Raw genomic sequence first — 23,242 nt, 5'->3', positions numbered from 1 at the left:
TTTTAATATAAACAGGGCATGACCACTGCAGACGCAAGCGTGCGTACATCAATGTATGAAAGTTTCTTAAATTTCTTTCCTCCGTATTCCTGGGAGTTTTTTTATTGTCCTCCTTGGGGGTTGCGGTTGGTTGAGGTGTATTTCTATGGGCGATATGTGAAGCCCTCTGTGACACTGCTTGTAGGCATAATACAAGCTATACAAAACATGTGATTCATTACGTTTATTTCTACTACTGAAGGCCAGAATGGGCCTAAAGCTTAAATATATATATCAGAGCCCATATAATAACGGATTATAAGGAATTAAGGCGACAACTCTAAACAAGATAGTTACAACTAGCGTGATGTGATCAGATTTAGGTATTACTTGAGGTCAAACTGGAGCTGTTTCTATTGCGTGATTTGTGCGCCACCAAGTGGCGTTTACACATGTGCAGTAATGTTACCTGCTACGGTGGTCAAAAAAGCTTTCCATCATAACGTGTTAAAATTGAAAGTACACAAATAATAAAACACTTTTAAACCAAAACGATTTTTTATTTTACTGACAATTATAGCTTTAATACAGTACTTTCTCAAATTGTCAACTGGTATATTTGTTTACAAATATGAACAAAAATCATCTCAATACAACTTGACTTGGTGTAAACAATGAAAATGTGAGACCATGATAATCACTGCTTCCCTAACACATGCTCACACTTGTATTACACCTAGACCACATACATTATAGGAATATGCATCTATCTACTGTAGGCATTTATCAAAAAAAACAAAAAAAAAGTTTAGTTAACTGCTTTCATTTCGTATTTATTTTTCGGTACAGTTGAATTGTCAACAGCTGGATTTCAGGGTCACCATTTTTAATATCTAATGCCCTCAAAAAGCAGCCCAAGGCATCGTCAAGTTTACCCTCTGTGTAGCATTGTTTCCCCATTTTTACAAGTGATTCATACGTTTTCCCCTCAGTCACAGATGAATCGTTCTTTTCCAATGTGTCAGACTTTGAGACATCTGTTTTAACAGTGTAGTGATCCATTCTCTCACTAGACTCAAGCTCAGGATCACTGGTCGATTCCTCCAGCACACTTTCTTCATCTTCTCCTGTTTCGGAATCTCCAACGTTCATCGACTCATTCCTTCCTCCCTTGCTTTCATCGTTCTCAGTGTTCAGCGTTTCTCCACTGGGCTCCTCCTCCATCAGAGACTCGGCATGAGTCCCATTCATCTCTCCTCCATTGCTTTCGCCATCAGAGTGTTCATTTGAAACAGCATCATCATCATCATCCATGTCTTCTTGCAGGTCCTCTATATCCTCAATTACAGATTCCACAAAGGACCTCCGCGAGGCCACTGATGTGTTCCCTCCGAAGCTCTTTCTGACCCTGCTGGGGGTGGACAGAGTTCGGACCGATTTGGGCGTGGAAGATCCCAAACCATGAAAGGGTTCATCTAATTCACTCGCGTTGGAATCGCACCCCTCCTCCTCCTCGTCTTCCTCCTCGCTGTCGTAAATGACCGCGGCCCTTTTCTTTTTCTTGGTGGCGATGAAGGAGTCGTTTACGGACTGGTCTGCGTCTGAGACGTGGGTTCCGCCGAGACGAGAGGCGTTATTCTCTTTCGTGGATTTTACAGCCGGGCTTTCTCCTTCACTGTAGCTGCCATCCATCTGCAGTGCAAACCCCGAATTCCCCTCCTGGTTCTCCCCGGGTTCCTCTCCTGAAGCGTCACTGACACTGTCCTCCCATTTTAAATTGAAACTACTTGGAAGAAACTCCAAGTCCTCCTCTACTTTTGAGGGTGTTTCTTTATGACTCCCTTGGCTGATATTTGACGTCTGTAGCATAGACAGTCGATGATTCTTCAGGGGTTTGACCGGCAAGTCTCTCGCGTCTCCCGAGGATTCACGAGGATGATTCAGTGACAGGCTTTTGAGTTCAGAAGAGAAGTACACATCTTGGTGTTTGTCTTGTTTATCAGGTGAGGGGGTGTATGCTAGACCATTGTGTTCCGCAGGTGAGGTTGCATTCTCTTGACCGCTGAGCTCCACACCGTTAGCAGTCGCGTCACCCTCCTTCACCGGGAAAGACACATCGATCACCTCTTGAACAGAAGCGTCAAGCACGTCATTATCCGCCAGTTCCTCCTCAGGAGACAGATCCATGGAAGAGTCGACGTCATTGTTTTCCTCACTCCCTGTCGGCATATTTGGATCTTCTACGCTTTCATCCACAGTTAGATCGACAAACTTGTCGCTCAGATTAAGTATGTTGCTCTCAACTCGCGACCCAGTTTGGGTGAGATCAACAAGCGCAAAGCTGTTTTTAGGAGAGGGGGGGCTGGGGCTTGGACCCTTGGGTTTCCTCTCGGTTGATCCCATTGTGTTCTGTGGTGGTTTTCGCAGCCATGCTGGCTGGGTGTTAGATTCAATGCTTTCTTTGAGCTGCTTGTGCAAGTCGGACTCGGCTTTCATCAGCTCGTGAGCTTTCTGGACCCGGTTCTCGATGTACTGGTGGGATTCCTGATCCTCGGGATGATCTTCTTGGTTATGCGTTTCATTGGAGAACATGAGGTCATGGTCGGAGATGCCAAACATCTCCATAGTGTGAAGGTAGGCGATGTGTTCGTCGAGCTTAGGGTCACTGCACCTTTGGGTGGAGTGCAGTGACTGGAGCTGCAGCTGTGTGGAGGAGGACCGGGTGTCTTGCAGCGTGAAAAGCTCCTTCAGCTCTTGTCTACTGAAGTACCTGAATGGATTCTTTTTGTCCCCTGTGGTCTGTCTGATCAGAGAATCTTTGAACACCTGCCGCCGGTAGATCTTCTCTTCCACCGTACCGCAGGTGATCAGCCTGTATATGACGACGTTTTCCGTCTGTCCAATTCGATAGGCCCTGTCGACCGCCTGAGCGTCGGTGGCTGGGTTCCAACTGGGATCGAAAATAACCACCCTATCAGCGGCTGTCAGAGTGATTCCGACCCCTCCCACTTGCGTCGTCAGGAGAAAGACAGAGTACCGCTTGTCGTGCTGGAAGAGAGTGATGCGCCGCTCTCTCTCCGCGAGGTGTATCACAGTGCCGTCGACTCTCATGACCTTGAAGCCCATGTTGACCAGGACTCGCTCCATGATGTCCAGCATCTTCCTCGACTGGGAGAAAACGAGCGTGCGATGGCCTTCTTCCTTGAGCCGGAGCAGAAGGTCGACGAGGAACATCAGCTTGCCCGATTCCGCAATCAGTGTTTTGTCCGATATGTTGTCGATCATGTTAGCAGCGGACGCGTTTTCGTCGTTGACGATTGCAGATGTTCCTTCTTCCAGACCCAGCTGAGCAACAGCCCTCGCAGAGAGGAGTCTCGGGTGGTCGCATAGTTTCTTCAGGATGTTCAGTTCGGCAAGTGGTGACCTGGTGGTCATGAGCAGCTCCTTGATTTGGTCTAAGGACAGAAACTTATTGTAGATGTCCTCTTGAATTGGGCTTAGGTATGTCCAGATAATGAAGTCATTCTTTCTGGTCAGGGTTGGCATTATAGCGCCGCCGCGCCTTGGAATTTCTTCGGCGCCGTCTGCCTCCAAGTCGTCGTGATTGGCCGTTTCAGATTCCTGCTTTTTTCTCTGCACCTCGGCTTTGGTTCTCCTCAAGAAGTACGGGTCGATGATGGTCATCAGGTTCTCCGACATCTTCAGTCCCAGGGCCTTCTCCCCTGGCGTGGCGTCCTTCTCCCTCGCCCGGGTGATGGGATTTTCATATTCCGTTTTAAAGGTCTTGGCTGTCCCGAGGAGAGCCCCGTGACACGCAAAATCAAACAGAGCCCACAACTCTTTTAGATTATTCTGGACCGGAGTACCAGTCAGAAGTAAACGATTCTGAGCAGGTATGGCACTGGCACTTTTTGCCGTCTTGGTTGACGAGGTCTTGATTTTGTGCGCCTCGTCCAGGATGACGTAATCCCATTTGAATTCGCTGCCGTTGTAAGATGCGAGAAGCCCCCAGTTGTTTATCAGCATTTGGTACGTCGTTATAACGACACCCCCTCTCCTTTGAATCTTCTCCAGGTTACGGTTTCGCTCTGTTTTGCTTGAACCATGAAACTCTTTCACTCGCATCCCAGGGGTCCACTTGGCAAACTCTTTGACCCAGTTTTTGATGAGCGATGTCGGCATGACCAGGAGAGCATGTTTCACCAACTCAGCATCATACATGCCAGAGAGGAATGAAATCACCTGAATGGTCTTTCCCAGGCCCATGTCATCAGCGAGAATTCCCCCTCTCCTGCCATTAAGACCATATAGAAAAGCGACACCCTCTTTCTGGTAATCATACAGTTTGTCGTAAAGATCTTTGAAAAGCATTAGACCACAGTTATTCACATTGACAAAGTCCTCAAACTCATCCTCAGAGTCTTGCTGTTCCATCTCTTTAATTGCTTCTTTGAGTTTCTGTATCCTGCCTTTAAGCTTGTCACTTGGGAGGATCTTGTAAGCCAACTGAAACAGTTCCAATGACTTTGACATGTTTCCTTGTCTGGCAGCATCTTTCCCTTCCTTGACATACCTTAAAGACAACAAAAACATCTTAGTAGCCTAGTTCATTCATTCTTCGAACGTACAATCCATGCTTTAGAATACGTAGTAAGTAAAGATAAGAAAACATGTCATTCAGAAGCCAGTGCTATAGATTCGCTGATTAGATCATACTGATGATAAACGGTTTTCATATGATGTGTATGTGCATGTGTGTTGGAGTGCTAGATTTGGCTTACCCTTGATAAGTGTCCATCTTGTCCGTGGTCATTAGCGATGACCTGATTGGAACAGTAGAAAACATGCATTACAAATACTCACCAAGTTTGTGCCTTGAATGTGCAATAAAAGGTGTACATTCTCACGGCACTCCTAGTTTTGATAATGACCTGCATTTGATTTGAATGTACCTGTCTTTCTTTGCCTCATTCCCAATATTTAACGAGTACAAAAACGTTGTGGTACAAATGAGTAATCATAACAAGCACCTACTAAGTTAACGGGTTCCCCACTCAAACCAGACGACACAACGTAGCTTGGCTAGTTAATACTGTACGTAGAAACTAACATTTTTATGATCGATTACTGTCTGTGATACTACTGTAGCAGGTCATGGCTGGTTATGTAGCTGGCTTTGTTAATATATCGCAAATCTAATTTGCTAGCTAGCGAATAACTTAGCTACAGTGAAGGGCTGTGTAAATATCTGAATTATCTAACTCATTATTTCACTCAGTCATTAATTTGTACCTTAATGGTTATGCCAAACCAGAGATTCCCTTCATCCCAGTACAGCTAGCAATGAATTTAGCCAGATTACATAGCAGGTTATTTGCGACTTACTTGTCTAATTTCTCACATATTTCCGTGACTCGAACCTCGTCCGTGTGCTTTGAGGCATCCATTCTCTTCATTCGGTTTTTGAGATAATTCAAAAACCATTTATTAGTTGGCTAATTTAGATATATGTTCACATGCTCTTGTCTAGCTTGAGGAAAAATGAAGAAATTTCTGGAGTGTTTGAATATACAACTGTTATCCGCGCCACAGGTATTCAAACAAATCAAATAGCTTGGATTTACACATGCGCAACATATTGGCCAATAGTATCGTAGGATATTCCGTGTATGTTTGCTAACCCGGAAGTTAGTGCCTGCTCCTGAAGGTGGGGTTTATTATCTCTATGGGGTGGAGCAGCGACCACATAAATAACAAATGAGAACCACAAGTCGAGCCTGACGTTTTCATACTTCATACATAAATTCTAGTCAGAATATGAGTCTGATAACTCTCCGTTGGGCTGTGACTATGGGGCATGTTTCAACCGAACTCGTAAAACAAATGCCTCTTCGCTCAATTGGATAGACCTACAACCAATCATAGCAACGTAATATGTTCTTGGTTGAAAACGAATTAAACCCAATCGCTCTTTCGTGACGTTGTTGATTACGTTACTGTTGATCATCTCTCCATCATCGTATAAAGCCCGCCCTGGCAATTTCATTGGTCCGCCCAGCTCCTGATTTTATATAGTTTGTCCTATATCTATTGTTTGTCCCCGATACGAGCCCCTCCAGACCCAAATTTTTGTTGTGGGCGGGGCTAGGTTGGTTTGGAAGCCAGGCTACCACAAGTCTATGATGAAAACACAATGTTTCCTGTCTAAAAGAAGGGGGGGGGGGGGGGGGGGGTAGTTTGCTATTTCATGATTGCTGTGAGATGTGTGTGATTTTTTGTAATAAACATATATATATATTTTTGTTGTTGAAATGTATCTGGGTTTTGTCAGAATATCTGGCACCAGGCCCAGGTGAGTGCTGACAAAGACTGTAATATCACAATGTCAATCAAATGTTATTTTAAGTGTTGACTGTGTAAGAACGACTGGGTATTGTATTTTGCAGCATAGCTTAACAACAATAACCTACCCTGGAAGTAAGACCAATGTTGTTGTTTCTATGATCACTTTTATTGTCACTGAACAGTCTCTCACAATCTCTCACAATCTCTCTCTCTCTCTCTCTCTCTCTCCCTCTCTCTCTCTATCTCCTTTCTCTCTCTCTCTCTCTCTCTCTCTCTCTCTCTCTCCCCCTCTCTCTCTCTCTCTCTCTCTCTCCCCCTCTCTCTCTCTATCTCCTCTCTCTCCCTCTCTCTCTCTCTCTCTCTCTCCCCCTCTCTCTCTCTCTGTCTCTCTCTCTCTCTCTCTATCTCCCCCCCCCTCTCTCTCCTTTATCTGTCCATTTCCTCATTTCACACAGATAAACCACCTTTCTCATGCCAGCATCAAAGTTGGTCTACAGAAGTTGGCGAGTTTGGCATTATACATACATATACATTATACACAAAACACTCCTTGTACAGACTGCTTTGTGTGACTTTGTGCTTGCTTTACCAGTCATCTGAACTATTGCTTTCAGAACTATATAGTGTTGATAGGTTATTACTAGCAGGTTGCACAGTGAATCCTTAAAGCAACAGCGATCAGCAAGTGATGTTGGGCAAGTGTAAACTGTGGCACTGTTAAAAAAAAACATACAGATGTGGTTGGAACCGAAAGATGGCTTCACAGAGGCTTTTTGATGATCTACAGTTTCATAAGGAACATAAAAAATCCTCTTAGACCTGTCCCTATGGGTCACTTCCTGTTCATAAGTTGACTTTAGATAAACGGTATATTGTCACAGAAATGATTGTCATCGTGGCAGGTATTCAGTCTTCCTGTCTCTGAACAAATGGACTCATCTTCACATTGATATTGTTCCTTTTGATTTATATGTGCGATCAACAGTTGGCATAGCACATGGCTGTTTTTCTTTTTTTCTTTTGAGGTATTTAATCATAAATAGTTCATCTAATGTTGCCAGTAATGTTGTTTTGTGAAGGAGTAATACCAGAACGGTCACATATTTGTTATCGCCACCAGAATGGGAGGCTCATCTCCAAGAATGGGATTATTTAGATGTTGTTTTTCCTGTTGCTGGTTGGCACAGAGGTAACTTGCCAACTCTTGCCAATCTCTTAACATTACAAGACAACAGACAAAGACGATGGAGCGCAAGGTAACATTAGACTGAAGAATGTCACAGTTTGCACATACGCTTAACAATGAGGGTTAATAATTGATTTGTAGTTGTATATTTCAGATGTTTTCTTATTGGCTACTTTTCTTATAGGAGGACCAGTTGCGTGCACTTCAGAAGTGTTTTAACAGCATGGAGGAGCCTAAGCATATGAACAACTCCGAAGACGCCGACAGCGATCTGTACACAAACAGAAACAGGTGCGTCTGAACATGTTGTTTGTTTGTGTCCGCTTTTGTATGTTGATCAATGATTCTCTCATGTCTTTCACGTTTAACACAGAAGCTTATATGAGACTCTGTTGCAGGGGCGTCGTTAGACCCTTTTTACTGGGGCACGCGCCTCCCGTATGTGTCCCTGCCAAAGCTGCTATCAAACTTGCGTCCCTGAACTGTTGTATAGTGGGTTAAGCAAGGGGAGTTTCTATAGCCTAGTAGTGTGTTGTGCGCAGAAAGCTTGAAAGGAAAAAGGGATATGAAAAGGGGCCTGTGTCCCAGTAGAGTTTTATGTCGAACAATGCCCCTGCTCTGTTGTACATCCAGTGTTTCTGGTCTACAGCTATATAGTAGCAGTATGTTTGATTCTGTCCACCCTCAGGAGTAGGTCATCTTTTGACGAGGGCAGTCTCTGCATTTCCTGCACTCGTCCACACAGCCTTGTGGACCCTGGAAAGCCGTATTCTTCCCACTCCCCTGTCATTAAGACGGGTTGGCTGGACAAGACCCCTCCTAAGGGGTAAGGGAGGAAACCAGAAACAAGAGCTCAAAGAAAGACATCCTTTGTGCGTGTGTGGGCTCGTGTGTTATTAAAGTAAAGCCTTGCCTTATCTGCAGGACTCTGATCTTTCAAAAGCGCTGGGTGACGCTGGATGCAGAGTTCCTGAGATACTATCAAAACGAAAAGGTTCAGTCACGCGCACGATCTCTCACGATACAAGTTTACACTACCGACCGCGAAATGAATCGGCATCTGTCACGGTATCCCTCCCTTCTTTCCTCAGGAGGTGTTCTCGAAGCGATTCATCGCTGTCTCAACCATCGCCGATGTGCTAAGCGTCGGTGAACAGAAGTTTGAGGTGGTGACAAAGAACAGGACTTTCTTGTTCCGTGCCGAGAACAGCGGTAGGGCCTCTACTCAGAAATCTATTAATAGAAAATACCGCTACTGTTATTGTCATAGGTGTGTAATCATTATTTAATTATTATTATATTTTTTAGCCGTCAGGGGCGAGTGGGTGGCAGCCCTTAAAGAGACAATCCAGCAGCTTTGCTCCAACAGGAACATGCGTTCTACGAGCGCAAGTGATGCGGGAGGGGACAGTTGCTGGGAGAAACAAGGATACCTGGAAATGAATGGATCCCGCTCCAAACTTTTTATTGTCGTCAGTGCAGACAGGGTGTTCCTCTACATGAACTCAGAGGTGCTTGTTTGGGTATTCCATTGGGATGGTTCACTAAACACAAATATAAATGTCACGTTTCAGGCGCAGTGCTAAAATATCCACCCCACCTCTTATGAAATCCATTGATGAGGATCTAATGCTTGGATTTCAACGGACTGATATACCTCATTTGTAACATAACTCGACCTAGCATTAACATGGCTGCATCTTCCGTGGATGTCTTTTATTCGGTATCTCAGTGTCGTTCATGGGTTAGCGACAGAGGCCGTTCTGGAACTCCTCATCTCTAACATGACATCTTCTCATCAGGAACGCAGCCAAGGGATTGGCATCACGAGCATCGACATGAACATGGGCAGCGTGAAGAGCTCCGACCCGCGCGCCTTCAGCCTCAACACATGCTACAAGCTGTTCAGGTGAGACACATACTACAAGCCACGCACGTGAGACGCAACGACCTTGGGCCTTCCTCATGACCCACAGTCCAGTCCCCACCACGCACTGTCAATCCGCACGATTGCTAAACAACCGCACTCCGTTTTGTAGTTTTGTGGCAGAGACACCGCAGCAGAGAGATGAGTGGGTGGAGGCCATGAAGGCCTGCATCAGCCGCTCTCTGTCCAGTGACACGGTGGTGTGGAGCGTCTGGGCCGAGGAGTCCAACCGGAATTGTGCCGACTGTGGGGCCGAGGACCCAGACTGGGCGTCTGTCAATCTTTGCGTGGTCATCTGCAAGTTCTGCGCAGGTACTGAACCACCGTGACTAGAACAGGAACGAGGGGAACAGGGATTTGGGCGCTCGACACTTCGCAGTTCAAAATGATCGCCGTCGTGCCGTCTCTGACATAGATCAGGCATTACTAATCTACCGCCGATAAATGAGCGTTTCCAGTGTCTAACTGATCTTCATTTGGATACATTTAGGAGTGCATAGGAGTCTTGGGCAGAGTGTATCTAAAGTCCGCAGTCTGAGGATGGATGAGAAGGTGTGGACTGACAGCCTTATTCAGGTAGACACACACCTCACATATCTTTATAGTCAAGACGAGTCACATGACACCTGCAGGTGTACAGTAGCAGTCGCCAGTAGCATTGAACCAGGGAACAAGTAACTTCCTTTGTGAACGAACATAATATTGCAACTGTGACGACTTCTGCTTTCACGAACGTGAACTATTTCCCTTCTGTCGAAATGACAATGTCCGCCCCATCTTTTCATTCAATAGGTGTTCGTCCAGCTAGGCAACGACCGCTCCAACCTGTTCTGGGCCTCAAACGTTCCGCCAAGCGAAACCATCCTTCCTTCAAGTAACGGTGAGGAACGCCAAAACTTCATCAAGAACAAGTACTGCCAAAGAAAATACAGACAGTACCACAGGCTGTTTGGCTGTCAGGAAGACCTCAACAAAGTGAGTTACTGTCTCTCTGTCTGCCACCATGATATCTAATTTTAGAAACGTTACCCAAGTATCATTCCTTTTTCTCATGCCCCTTCTCTGACCCCCGCTCTGTCAGGCTTTGTGCAACAGTGTTCAAACAGGTGACCTGCTAGAGACCATGTCATTGGTCTTCTGCGGGGCTGACGTGAACTGCTCCACCGGAGACCCAGATGTGCCCAACCCTCTGTGCATAGCCCAGAACTATGGGCGGAAACTGCTAGAGGAGTTCCTCTTTCATAACCTCAATACAGGTAACAAGATGTTTACCATTTACCCCCAACCAACAACAACCTTCACTGCAATACAAAGTCCCTCCAATGGTTCTGTGAAACCAATTTTGTTCTGGAAAAAAGCTTAACGTTTTGTAACTGTTTCCGTTCATCCAGTGTTTCCGGGGGAACAGGACGTGGAGCGGGTCATTCCGCAGGCTGCTGACTCGATTCCCCACGCTGGGATTTTGTTCAAGATCGGCTCCACCACGCGAGCAGTCACGGAGCGCAAGGGAAAAGGAGGTATGTCGCTTCACGGAGGGGTCAGATGGCTGAGCGGTTAGGGAATCAGGCTATTAATCAGAAGGTTACCGGTTTGATTCCCGGCCGTGCAAAAAATGACATTGCATCCTCGGGCAAGGCATTTCACCCTACTTGCCCCGGGTGAATGTCTCTGTACTTACTGTAAGTCGCTCTGGATAAGAGCGTCTGCTAAATGACTAAAATGTAAATGTAATGTTTGTTGACACAATGAACTGTCAGCTGAAAGTCATTACCGACCCAGCGCGAAAAGACAATTGACGTAAAACATCTGAAGTCAAATCAATGACAATGCGACGCTGTCCACCGTGTCGGGGCTATGCAGACTTCAGCCAACGGTGGTGCACTCTGGACAAGGGCGTCTTCAAATACTTTGACGGCGAGAAGCGTGCGCACCCATGTGGAGAGATCAAGATGAGTGACGTCCAGTGCCTCGTGGTCAATCCTTTAGGAAAACATGGGTGAGTCGGGGAGCAACAGACAAAGCACTAGCCCTCCTCTTCCAACAGGACGGACACAAATTGTATTCAACCCATAAAGCCTAAACTCTTTTCGTTCTTCTTTGACTCACCCCGAATTCAGCTACTTCCATACCTTTGAGCTGTACCAAATCTCTGGTCGAATACACCTGTTTGGAGCCGACACTCCCGATTCAGTGCAGCAGTGGATCGAAACCATCGCCAAGGTAAGCCCGTTCCGATCTCACCGACAGCGAAACCTTCACCGTGAAAAGCTTGGCACAGTGCCGTAACCGGGCGGAGGACCAGGAAATCACAAGTGCCGCTGTGTCGTCATGTGCGTCAGGCCATAGTGCCCCCGGAGGCGGAGGGCATGGCGAGCTGGGCCTTCGAGAGGGTGGGAAGGCTCCGCTACACCGAGGGGCCCAACCCACACTGCCCTCGAGCCTGCTGGGTGGCGGCGGGGGGCTCGACGCTCCTCGTCCTGTTCCCCGGCGCCGACAGACCAGAGAAGATCGACCTGCGCAAACTACAGGAGCTCTGTGAGTCCCGGGAGGGGGGCGGGGTCGTCTTGGTGGTCATGTGACAAAGAAAAAAAAAAACACCCCCCAGCAGTGTAAGTGATGGTGTGTGTCTGATTGTGGTCTCAGGCGTGCAGCCGGAGCCAGGGCCCGTGGTGCTGGTGGATAGAGGCAGGACTTTGCGTTTCGAGGGGGACCGGAGGGCCGACTTCCCCGGCTGGGTGAGCAGCCTCCAGAAGGGGGTCGGGGGGGGTGACGGACCCCTGGACCAGCAGCAACTGACCGGCATGGATGTCCCCGTCATCGTTGACCGGTGTCTCGGCTTCATCACGCAGTACGGTGGGTGGCCAGAGTCACTAGGCGGTTTGAAAAACGAGTCCCCTTGATGTTTTTGTGCGTTCGGGTCAAACGTTCGTCGAGCGGCCATCTTTGTTTTTGTTTTTTGTTTTTTTTCTCGCAGGCTTGAAATCAGAAGGGATCTACCGCAAGGCGGGCGTGCAGTCGAGGGTGACGGCCCTGCTGTCTTCTCTGTGCCTGGACGCCCGGCGCGTTCAGCTGACGGAGGGGGAGCACCATGTGGACGACGTGGCCAACGCTGTGAAACGGTTCCTCCGGAACGTCCGCGAGGGAGTCTTCGACGGGGAACAGGCCTCGCTGCCGTGGCTCCAAACCGTGGGTGAGTGCAGGCGTGCCCGGAAAGACGGGCGTGGTGGCGTGTGGAAAAAACCGCCTCGTCATCCGTTTTGTTCCTTCTTCTTCTGTGGTCTGCCCAAGCAGCTCTCAGCGAAACGAGTCAAAGGATCTCTCAATACCAGGCCCTGCTCGCCAGCCTCCCCCCAGTCCACCGGGCCACCCTGGGGGCGGTCATCAACCACCTCTACTGGTGAGCCCCCCTGCCCCCCCCCCCCCCCTCTTTTCTTCCCTTCTTGTGTTTCCAATTTGACGGGGATGTCGTGGGAGTCAGAAGGCTGAGCGGTTAAGGAGTCGGGCTAGCAATCAGAAGGTTGCCGGTTCGATTCCCGGCCGTGCCAATGACGTTGTGTCCTTGGGCAAGGAACTTCACCCTACTTGCCTCGGGGGAATGTCACGTTACTTACTGTAAGTCGCTCTCGATAAGAGCGTCTGCTAAATGACTAAATGTCAAATGCGCTCATTTCCTCACGCAAAGCACTAATCACCCCCATCTGTGGTGTCGTAAACCAGTGTCCAGTGCTTCGCCGAGGAGAACAAGATGGACGCGCACAGCCTGTCCATCGTGTTCGGTCCCACCCTCTTCCAGGCCGACGGCACCGACAAGAGCGCTGGCCAGGTGGTGGAAGACCTCGTCCAACACTACCAGATCATCTTTGACGTGAGCGCACGCGCCTCGAAAGGACAACGTCGACCGCCGAGGTTTGAAGAAAGAAACTCATCATTCTGCTTGTTCTCTCCTTGCAGGTCGACGCAGAGCACTTTAAAAGGCAGATTGACATGATTTCCAACATCATCAAAGCCAAAGAGGACCGACCGGATGAGGTGAGGGTGTACACTTGGCGACACAGCGCGCTCATGATGAAGTAAATCGAATTGATATTGACATTTGTTCATTTAGCAGACGCTTTTATCCAAAGCGACTTCCAAGAGAGAGCTTTACAAAAGTGCACAGGTCAATGATCATGAACAACGAGATGGCCCCAAAACATTGCGAGCAGCCAAAACATGAAGCACACATTGTGAAAACCAAATAAGTGCCAATGGGAAGAAATACAAGAGCATGTAGTTACAATTAAACAACATGAACCTCAAAAAGTGCAAGGGTGTACCTGTAGGAAAGCAAGCAGCAATAACATGATTCAACCACAGCATCGTGACGTCCTCAATCTCGGTCCAGTGGCGCGTGGACTCCTCACGCGAGTCTTTTGTTTCGCGTCTGAATATCTGCCCCGAAATGTTCCTGTGTTTCCAACAGGGACCTCTGACCCCGCGCACCATATGTGGCATCTACCTGGAAATGACGGAGGAGGGATCAGAGCTGCTAGTCCAGGTCAGCTTTGCCATCATCCATCACGACCACCCCCTGAGATGCCCTTAGCCTTTTCACTCATCCGTAGGTTGGGTCTTAACATGGATGAGGACTTGACACAGATTCTTTTTTTTTTTTTTTACAATTACACCACTCCTGCTCTCCCGGTAGTACTTATTGGTGGGGACGTTTCAACGGTCTGTTGACATGGTTACAGTAGGGGCCGTGTCCCAGTGATGTCTGAACCGCCTTCCGTGATCTAAGCCCCCCTTTGCCCCTCCCTTCCCAAACGGAAGGTGTCCCAGACGATGACTGCTACGGAGGTGGTTTCTGAGGTTCTGAGGCGGAGGAACATCTCTTCACAGCAGGAAGACTACTGGAGCTGCTTCCTGGTCAATGACAAGGATGACATGGGTAAAAAAATCTATATGTATGGGCGAAAATGGCCATAACCGAACCGCCATCAAGGTGGTTATTTTTGTCAAATAAGTGACAGGGCTCATAAGTATGAGTCGATAATGTTCACGAAGGGATTATAAGACTACCATTTTCCCGACTCCTTTAACAGAACGCCCTTTGCACTATCGGGAGCAAGTGCTCCCTGTATATTCTTCACTTGACAAAGACTGCCACCTGGTGATCAAGAAGAATGACTACATGAAGACCATTTTAACATGCACAGGTAAATAAACAATTTCCCATCCTTATAAGAGAACAGAGGCCTTGAACAAACAAACCAAAACCCCTCCATTGGACTTATTCTTTACTCCTGTGAAAATGTTGTAGTCAGTGCTGACTGTGGACCTCCTCCTACAGATGGATGGGTAAACGTCACCAGAAATGGGCACGTACAGTTCTGCGAGGAAAAGGGCCAACGAGCCAAGGGCAGCTTCAGCAAACGCTACTGCGTCGTCACGGCCACCTCCCTCGAGATTTACAAGACTCCAAAGGTGAGGCGACGAAAGGCTGCATGCCTGCGACATCGCTCCTGGCCTGCTGTGTCATAAGAGTTTCCTTTTTCAGATTGACCTTGGGATACACGGTGCACCTTGACCTGTCGACTTGTAGAACGCTTGGAGACTTTTTATAGACTCTAAATATGCATTCGTTTTTATTGATGGATGATTAATGAAATGGGGTTGTTTTTTCTATGTAGAGTAACCATCCGGAAAAGGATTGTCACTTGCAGGCTCTGAAGGTCTACTGTGGCATCAGAAAGAAGCTTCAGCCGCCCTCAAGGTAAGACACGACCCAGGGCTTTAACTGGCTACACTGACACCGACTGGTGTCTACCTTTCAACTACTGCTACTACCTTCCAACTTCTCTCTGTTTACTGACCAAAAACTGGAGTTGACAGTTACCTCTGTTTCCCTCCAAACTCCTGTGTTAGCTGGGGGTTGACCGTAGTGTGGACGCAAAACCAACATGAGATGCATAGATGGTGAGATTCTGCAGGAACTGTGGACCGTAACTTTTTGACTGTGCGTACGTTTCAAAGACACGGTTCTCCTTTCGCTCTCACCCTGTCTGCATCCTCTCGTTTTCCTCAGGTATCTGTGCTTTGAATCCAATCATGAACTAACCGACTGGTTGGCCACGTTTATTTTCCTCCAGGTAATCATTAGCGATTGCTATTGACATTGACACAAAGCCTTTTCTAGGGATATCCCTTTTCACGTATTAATTCGCTGACATAGTCATAGTTGGTAGTCGGTCACCTGTTTTAACACTCGTTTACTGTCTTCTAGCACAATGGGGACCTGTGTCCAGTAACCTCCTGATTTAAAGGCTGGGGAAGGATTTTCCTCCCATCCATCTCCACATCATTCCAGCGATGGCTTCAGGAAGCCTTGATTAAGCCTTTTTCCCTCCCAAATGATGAATATATATTTGTACCAGATTGTTATGATCTCAGTGTTCTCTCTATGTAACGTTCTACATGTGGAATAAATAAAGTGTACATTTTGATATGTGGCGGATCTCAAGGTTGCATGTAACTCCAAGTTTGATTGTACCCGCATCCATCCTCTTTAATGCATGTTCCAACACAATCCAACTCTGAATGCGAACAGCACAGATATGAGGCAAAGCGTCACAGAAACGCTTCCTATTTAATGAGGAATTCCCACGAGTAAGAATCTGATGAGAACACTGGGGACCATTAGCAGTAAAATGTTCTCAGATTAAAACCTAAGAGTTTCTCACGTGGCCAGAGGTGGTTCGTCTAAACCAGCCATCACACAAGGCCTCCGAGCTGGCAACTGTTACATTGCAGCTTTGCGCTATCGATGTAGCAATCATTAACTGCCACATTATTTAACAAGGATGGGTATGAAGATGAATGTGAGAACGTGCTGCGTGCTCGACTCTGGACAGGAGTGTACAGGGAGACCGATCTGGTTGCTGTTGCAGCCTCAGCATCGATCCATCGCTGGGTTGAAACCCCAGAGGTTTGCTCCCCCTCTCTCTCTCCCTCCCTCTCTCTCTCCCTCCCTCCTCTCTCTCCCTCTCTCTCTCTCTCCTCTCTCTCCGTCTCTCTCTCTCCCTCCCTCTCTCTCCGTCTCTCTCTCTCTCTCCCTCTCTCGTTATTCTGAGAGATGCTTCATAGACTCCGAAACAGCGGCATCGCCAGATCCGAAGCCAAGGAGGGCAATTCCTAGAGGGGTAGTCTGGCCTTAAAGGAGCGACCGGGTGTGGGGCCCTGTGACTGACAGTAAGTGCGGGACCGGTGCCACTGGAACACATGGGTCAGGCTTGTGGAAACTCCCTGTTGTGCAGGAGTCAGCCCTTCCAGCCGTCAACAGCTGCTGAAAGGTAAGTGGCACTAAGGATGCTGGCTGGGTTCCGTCAGCCGTCCGGGAATTTTGCATCTCAACCAAACTTGCTGAGGTCTCTCACCGCATAGTAAGATCAGAGATACAGTGTAGAGATACAGATACAGTAAGATTCTCGGGATGTTTTGTGTGACCAGAGTGTGCCGATTCGAAGTGTGTTGGGACAAGGGCGACTGGTGTGCATTCTGGTTCCACGACCTCTTTTAAAGTTGTGAATCGGTCTGCTGTTCCATACAGATCCCGTTAGCCCATTTGTTGGTCACAGCCTTAATATTGACAGTTCAAATGATATTGACTTCAAAGCATGTATATGCATATGTGTATTACTAGACTCTGAGAGACCATGGGGAAGGGTACACTGGCACCTCCCAGTCTCTGTTGTCAAGCTCATCGCCGCCTTTGATATGGATATGTGTGCAAATTCGGCGAGCCAAAACACGCGGCCGTTTGAAAGGAAAAAACGAGCGCAGCCTCTTTTCTTGTCGCAACTCCCCGAAACATTTGAATCGATCAACTCATGGAAGACTCATCGATTTTTCTGACCAGGATGACTAAACAGGTGCCAACCTGGTCGCGATCCCAACGTTGTCAGTCACGGTCGCAGCTGCAGGTTGCTGTCCCTGGTTACCGAAGCAAACTTTTCCACTCTTCCGGGTCAAGTCTTATGGGGTCAGATGGCTGAGTGGTTAGGGAGTCGGGCTATTAATCAGAAGCTTGTTGGTTCGATTCCCGGCCGTGCAAAATGACGTTGTGTCCTGGGCAAGGCACTTCACCCCACTTGCCTCGGGGAGAATGTCCCTGCACTTGTACTTGTTCTGTAAGTTGCTCTGGATAAGAGCGTCTGCTAAATGACTAAATGTAAGTCTAAGGATTTAGCCGCGTGTCCAGCACAACAGGCCCCCCACCGCTCTCCATCTACCATACCATTTTATTGGTGCTCTTGTAGGGCTAAGTGCCTCCCACTCAATAAAATTGCTGTCTAATAAGCTTTTATTTTTCAGCTGTCTGTCTTTAGGGCCTTGGGCTGTGGAGGTAATGGGTTTACATCTGTAAACCCTGCTCGGGGGTAGTGACTCTGTCGTCCAGGAAACCACAATGCACTCCCACAATCCCCTTCCACCTTCCACCGTCTCCCTCGATGCTCTGCACCTAATTAGGATGTAAACATTGTGTGGGTCTTTGTAGGCTAGCTTGTGCCACAAATCATCCAGACCTGGAGAGACTGAAGTTAAGATCAGATAGATAGATCAAAAGATTTGATTCTCGCGTTCTGAAATGCCAGAGTATTTCGAGTGGAAAAGGGTCTCAGTGATATTCTCAGAGATTCAAACTTTTTCACTTTTCAAAATGTAAAGAATTCCAGACCCCTCATTTCTCTCTTATTATCAGTCTCTGAGACATCCTACCCCTCCCTGAAATTTGTCCCTGTGGAAATCTAAGGAGAGCCATTGAGCTCTCAAAGACTCTCCGAAGGGTGACAGTGTTTGTAGAGTCAGGAAACATCGTGCATTCGAATGACATTATTCTGTCAGGGCTATGTGCCTTCCACAAAGTGAACAAATGCTGCCTAATGTATCGTCAAGCCAAAGATTTTCGTCTTTCATTGCCTGAATGAGCAATTGATTCTTTTTGAGTAGTGTTCAGATAAATCATTCGCTCACTTCAAGTGATTGCACAGAATGCTCAAATTGCTTCTCATACATGGGGATTATTATGGTATTTCTAAAAGGGAGGTGGTTGTTTGTATGATATTCACACAAATTATTTGATGACTGCGGTTATGCAGTTGTGTTTTCATGCATTCCTTTTCCTAATTAGAGAATCTTTTTAGATCACCAATACAATGTTTTTTTTTTTTTACACACACATTTCTCCCAAGTTAACCTTAAATGAAAATGTAATTAACATTTATTTCACAGACATAATTGATTCACAGACTAACACTGAATTCCAATTCAGAATTCTCCTCACCCTCAGAGCCTCAAGCAATAATCTTCTTATCTTAAACATACTTCATTGTATTTCTTTACGTTTTTTAGACCGCCGAGTCATGTGCTCAGTTTTCCTCGCTGTCGACGTGACTTCCAGTCCAGTCGGAGTCATCATAAGGCCCTACGGTGTGAACAGCAATGTCACACGCTGATGTCACAGCGATGACAAAGTAAATGGTTCGTGTAAATGCTTGTGTCAGGCATCAGGCCTGCTGTCTTCTTTGAATGCTTCCACTTCCAATACTGCAACAAAATAGGATCTGTCTCGCGACCAATCCCTTGATGGTTGCTAAATATGCCGTGACCATTTTCGGACAAATTACTGTTCCTGGTTAGCATTCTTGCTCATGAAAAGGAAGCCTACTGTGTATAGGTCAACCAGAAAAGCACAAGGAATATCTTTGACTGTGGCTTTTCTGTGAATGAATACAGCCGTTAGCTGGACCTCATGTTTGACACGGCGCATGTTTATCAGACGTTTCAGTAGAAACGAGACTTTGTTCTACAGTAGCTTGCTCAGAGGAAACCCCCCCATCTCCAATCCTCAGTGACCCCTGTGCTGAAACAGTATCTCACAGTGGCACTTAAAGATCAATATTTCTCAGTGAGTGTGTGTGTTTGTGTGTGTGTGGGTGTGTGTGTGTGAGGGGGTGAGAAAGAGGGATAGAGAGAGAGAGAGACAGAGAGAGAGAGAGAGAGAGAGAGAGAGAGAGAGACAGAGAGAGAGAGAGAGAGAGAGAGGGAGAGAAAGACAGAGAGAGAGAGAGCAGGACAAGTAGAAGTCTGTTTTTGGAACCTGCAGTTGTTGCGGGAGCAGGTGTAGATGACACTGGGGATAATCCCATATGCACACACACAAGCACTCACTCTGCCACACACACACACACACACACACACAAGCACACACTCACTCTGCCACACACACACAACTATAACCACACACAGAGTACAAAGAGAGACTGGGGAGGCGTGGTTGGGTGTAGAGAGAGAGAGACAGAGAGAGAGAGAGAGAGAGAGAGAGGGGGGAGGAGATTTTGCAGAGTGCATTTGAGAGAAAGAGAGAGAGAGACAATTGCCTGGATCATGTGTAGAAATGTGTAGGCTTGTTTACGCGGAGAGAGACTCTGTCTGGAGTGCCTGTGAAAGTCCGATCACATGGTAGAGATAGGAGACGGGGTGAAGGACTGGAAAGGAAGGACCCACTTAAACCAACAAGGGAGATAAAGAGATAAGGGGCGACTGGAGCGGAGCAGGGAGTATGCTTCAGCAAGTCCTCACTGCACTCTTTCGTTTTTTCAGGGGCGGACGACAGGTGTTCCCGCCTCTGGAGGAGAAGGGCGTGTACTCGGACGCGTTACAGGTAAGACTCCGGCTCCTTCTGTCGGATCTATGCCTCCCTGTCTCTCAGTGTTTCCACAACAACGGAGACGACAGCCTGACCCCCCCCCCCCCCCGCGTCCCTGTGTCCCTGGCACTTTATGAACAACAGGGACTGGAGCCGGTTCTGTTTGTGGATTCCCCCCGGGGTCGTGTTGTTTCTCTCCTCTTTCATGCTCAGCTGCTTCGCTCGGGGCCACCTGGAACTCGCAAACAGCAACTTTGCTGTCCGCAACTCGCGTTTCTGGTTTGGCCCGTGGCTCTAACCTGTTTGGCGTGTGACAGACAGTTTGTGCAGCCTCCCCAGTGTTTTACCGAAGGACCGGCCGTCTGCCCGCAGGCATACTTTCACATACCTGTGAGATGGGGGCCAGGAAAAGAGAAAAGTCTCCTACTTTTCTGGTTTAACTCTCCCTGACTTTCCCTATCCTGACGCGGCTATTTTGGGAGGATTCATGAGGAGCTCCTGTCAGCCTCAGTCTGACGAGCCCGGAGTTCCGAAGAAGCACAGAGCTGGACGGAGCGCTGTCTATATTTGGAGGTGTGGGACGTTGTGGGTGGGGGGGGGGGGATTCCAAAGAAGTGTGATTTCTTCAACTGTTCTGGGGAAGAGTGTAGAACTGTGCTTGTGGAAGCCCCTTGCCCGTGGGACATTTGAGTCAGGGTGCTCTCCTTCCCTCTCCTCCTCCTCCTCCGCTTCCTCCTTCTTCCTCCCCTGTTCTCCCTCATTAAGGCACCCTGCGGTGTGCAGTCTGGCCTCAGTCGTCTCTCCCTCCCACCCTTAGCCATGTGTTTGCCGATTGGTTGACGGGCCTCGCTGGCTTGTCGTAGCCCAGGAGGGCCCGTGCAATCGTTCGATGAGCAGCGGCCGTTACAGGAGTGCAGTTTCTGTCTTGGGATATTTTACCGTAGTATGTAACATCTGATAATGTGTGTGAAAAGCAGGCTGTAGAATGACAAAGCTTGGGTATTTGACGAGGATATTCTCCAGCTGGCGTTGGAAGACAGTGTTGACACACAGGCTATTTGTAAACGTCTCCAAAGAGTGCACGCATGAAGTGCCGCCGCTGAGGCGATTTCATGTTGATCCACGAGTTAATGAGAATGTTCCAGCCAGGCCTTCTCATTAAGTCAGTCGTTTACTCAACGATAAAGCTGGCGTTATTTACAGAGTGACCTCACTTCCATCTGTTAATAGCGATGACTTTTTCTTGGGTTCGGAATCCTTGAGACCCTATATTTTGGGGTCGATTTGCCAGCTCAGATGGGCTTTGTTTCCTTTTAAAAGATGCTCTCCTGTCTGAAGTCCCCTTGTGGGATTGGCAGTGTCACTGATGCACAGTAATTGTGCACCGTCGGGTGTCTTGTCAGGAAGTCATCTTCCCGACAGCGTCCTATCACGGCAGAGCTGACAACTGCGAAGCAGCCTCGCAGGACTTTATCCAACCGAAATCAGCCCCGGCCAATGACAGGTGCCCCCAGCGCGCCCCAGGCTCCACATCTTCAGAACGAGACACCTGGCTCTTTCCAAACTGTCAGTCAGCTCTGACGCACTGTTTACACAGAGCATGGGGCTCAAACTGGGAACGTGTTCGTGGATGACAACTGGTGTGTTGATCAATGGGGGCCTGAATACATGGGACAGCTGAATCAGCATGCTTATCCAGCTGACCTTTGACCTTTCCTGTGGCCTCTATGATCCGTTTGGCGTCTGCGGATACCAACTGTGTTTGTGGGATTGCAAGACGAGCTGGAGTCTGTTTGTGTTCAATTGGATCTGCCCACTCTGTTTCTGCAACTCTGTTTATCTGGTTTGGGATATTTGCCCAAAAATCCAGTTGTGTTTATATCTGCGCATGGAGGGGTGCTTTATCTCTCTCTCTCTCTCTCTCTCTCTCTCTCTCTCTCTCTCTCTCTCTCTCTCTCTCTCTCTCTCTCTCTCTCTCTGTCTCTCTCTCAGACACACACACAGACACACACACACAGACACACACTCAGCAATCAGATTTTCAATCTAATTTGATCACTACTGTATGCAGAGGATGGCTCGTAAATCGAATTGACTCCACTCTGCCAAAGGAGACCAGAGCTCGCACCCTTGCGCCGTAACAAGCTCTGAGGCTGTCAGATCTGGACACACCAGATGAGGGTTGGCCAGGTGTTTAATCTCCTGCTATCCCCCCAGGCCTTACATCTGCGTCTCTCTCTCTCTCTCTCTCTCTCTCTCTCTCTCTCTCTCTCTCACTCTCTCTGAGTTCTCTTTCATTGCGTTGATTCATTGAAAGCCACAGTGTTTCCAACACACGCAGAAGGCTGGACGGATGAGAAGAGTTTAATGAGACTATCTGCCGAGCTAATGAATTGTAGGAGGCAGCAGGCGTCAACTCTCCGTGCGGTGACTGTGGAGAATGTTACGGCATGCCAGAGTTCCACTGTTGTTATTTCTAGGTGACGAAGGACATGTTTCCTCGCTCGTTCATAAAGGTAATCTCTCACTGTCTCGCAAACCCCCACGTAGTAACACATTAGTCAGGACCAAAGGCATGCCTGGCTTTCGGTCGACGTTACTGTAATGGCCGTGTTTCCCAGATTCGTTAAGAAGCCCTTACACCTCGGACAAGTGGCCAGGTTTTTGCCGAGACGCGAGAGGTGCGCTGTGTCGTTGAGACTTTCCGTCAGATCTATGTGTGTCCTAGTTTACCGCGTCCCAGTCTTGCCTCAGCGCGTCTCAGTTTGTGTATCAGAGCCTATTTCAGACATCGCACTCGTGCCACCTTCTGACCCGTGGCCTATTTACTGAACAACGTAACGCACACGACTCTCCCAAGAATACTAGACAAGATCAACACACACAAGGTGATCCAAATCGCCTGCGCAACTGTGTGGCAAGAAGCACAACCAGTTCATTCTCAGGTGAACAGGGTCTCCACTCAAGGAGCCGATTGTGTGGCAAAGCTTTAGAGTCGCCCTGCTTCTGTTTACAGGACAAAGTCCTGAGTACCTTCTCAAGATAAACCATAAAAGGTGGACCAATGTGAGAGAGAGAGAGAGAGAGAGAGAGAGTGAGAAAGAGAGGGAGAGAGAGA

The 23,242-nt window shown here is 47.9% G+C and overlaps 3 protein-coding genes across 4 annotated transcripts in view; 2 read left to right on the top strand and 1 right to left on the bottom strand.

Annotated features, from left to right (window-relative positions):
* Window positions 1-518: 518 nt before the first annotated feature.
* Window positions 519-5,569, bottom strand: ercc6l (excision repair cross-complementation group 6-like). Its single transcript, XM_084684004.1, has 3 exons — window positions 5,365-5,569; window positions 4,761-4,802; window positions 519-4,552 (listed from the first exon to the last, which is right to left on the bottom strand). Exons 1-3 carry the CDS (start codon window positions 5,433-5,435, stop codon window positions 802-804), a joined length of 3,864 nt encoding a protein of 1,287 aa, XP_084540130.1. The 5' UTR covers window positions 5,436-5,569; the 3' UTR covers window positions 519-801.
* Window positions 5,570-7,526: 1,957 nt separating this feature from the next.
* On the top strand, window positions 7,527-15,939 carry LOC146246144 (arf-GAP with Rho-GAP domain, ANK repeat and PH domain-containing protein 1-like). Of its 2 annotated transcripts, none has more exons than XM_084684006.1 (28): window positions 7,527-7,580; window positions 7,695-7,801; window positions 8,199-8,336; window positions 8,435-8,504; window positions 8,602-8,722; window positions 8,819-9,021; window positions 9,313-9,419; window positions 9,550-9,749; window positions 9,928-10,013; window positions 10,230-10,412; window positions 10,519-10,693; window positions 10,829-10,954; window positions 11,298-11,433; window positions 11,555-11,657; window positions 11,777-11,972; window positions 12,081-12,290; window positions 12,412-12,627; window positions 12,729-12,834; window positions 13,155-13,302; window positions 13,389-13,466; window positions 13,900-13,974; window positions 14,250-14,367; window positions 14,522-14,635; window positions 14,770-14,903; window positions 15,110-15,192; window positions 15,345-15,395; window positions 15,505-15,568; window positions 15,703-15,939. In XM_084684006.1, the coding sequence occupies exons 1-28, from the start codon at window positions 7,569-7,571 to the stop codon at window positions 15,733-15,735; spliced, it is 3,393 nt and encodes a 1,130-aa protein (XP_084540132.1). In that variant the 5' UTR covers window positions 7,527-7,568; the 3' UTR covers window positions 15,736-15,939. The 2 variants fall into 2 exon arrangements, with proteins under 2 accessions (XP_084540132.1, XP_084540131.1); XM_084684005.1 differs by having other exon boundaries at window positions 14,740-14,903.
* Window positions 15,940-19,852: 3,913 nt separating this feature from the next.
* LOC146246143 (cGMP-dependent 3',5'-cyclic phosphodiesterase-like) overlaps window positions 19,853-23,242 on the top strand; it is a 13,059-nt gene continuing 9,669 nt past the window's right edge. Inside the window, exon 1 of the mRNA XM_084683559.1 lies at window positions 19,853-20,139. Within this exon, the coding sequence (XP_084539685.1) occupies window positions 20,038-20,139 (102 nt within the window). The 5' untranslated portion in view covers window positions 19,853-20,037. The remainder of the gene's footprint in view (window positions 20,140-23,242) is intronic.

Source organism: Hypomesus nipponensis, chromosome 20 (genome assembly GCF_054491055.1).
Source record: "Hypomesus nipponensis isolate SF chromosome 20, ASM5449105v1, whole genome shotgun sequence".
In the NCBI taxonomy this organism is placed as follows: Eukaryota; Metazoa; Chordata; class Actinopteri; order Osmeriformes; family Osmeridae; genus Hypomesus; species Hypomesus nipponensis.
The sequence above is the reverse complement of the archived record's forward strand: the minus strand, read 5'-3'. Positions and strand labels throughout refer to the sequence as shown.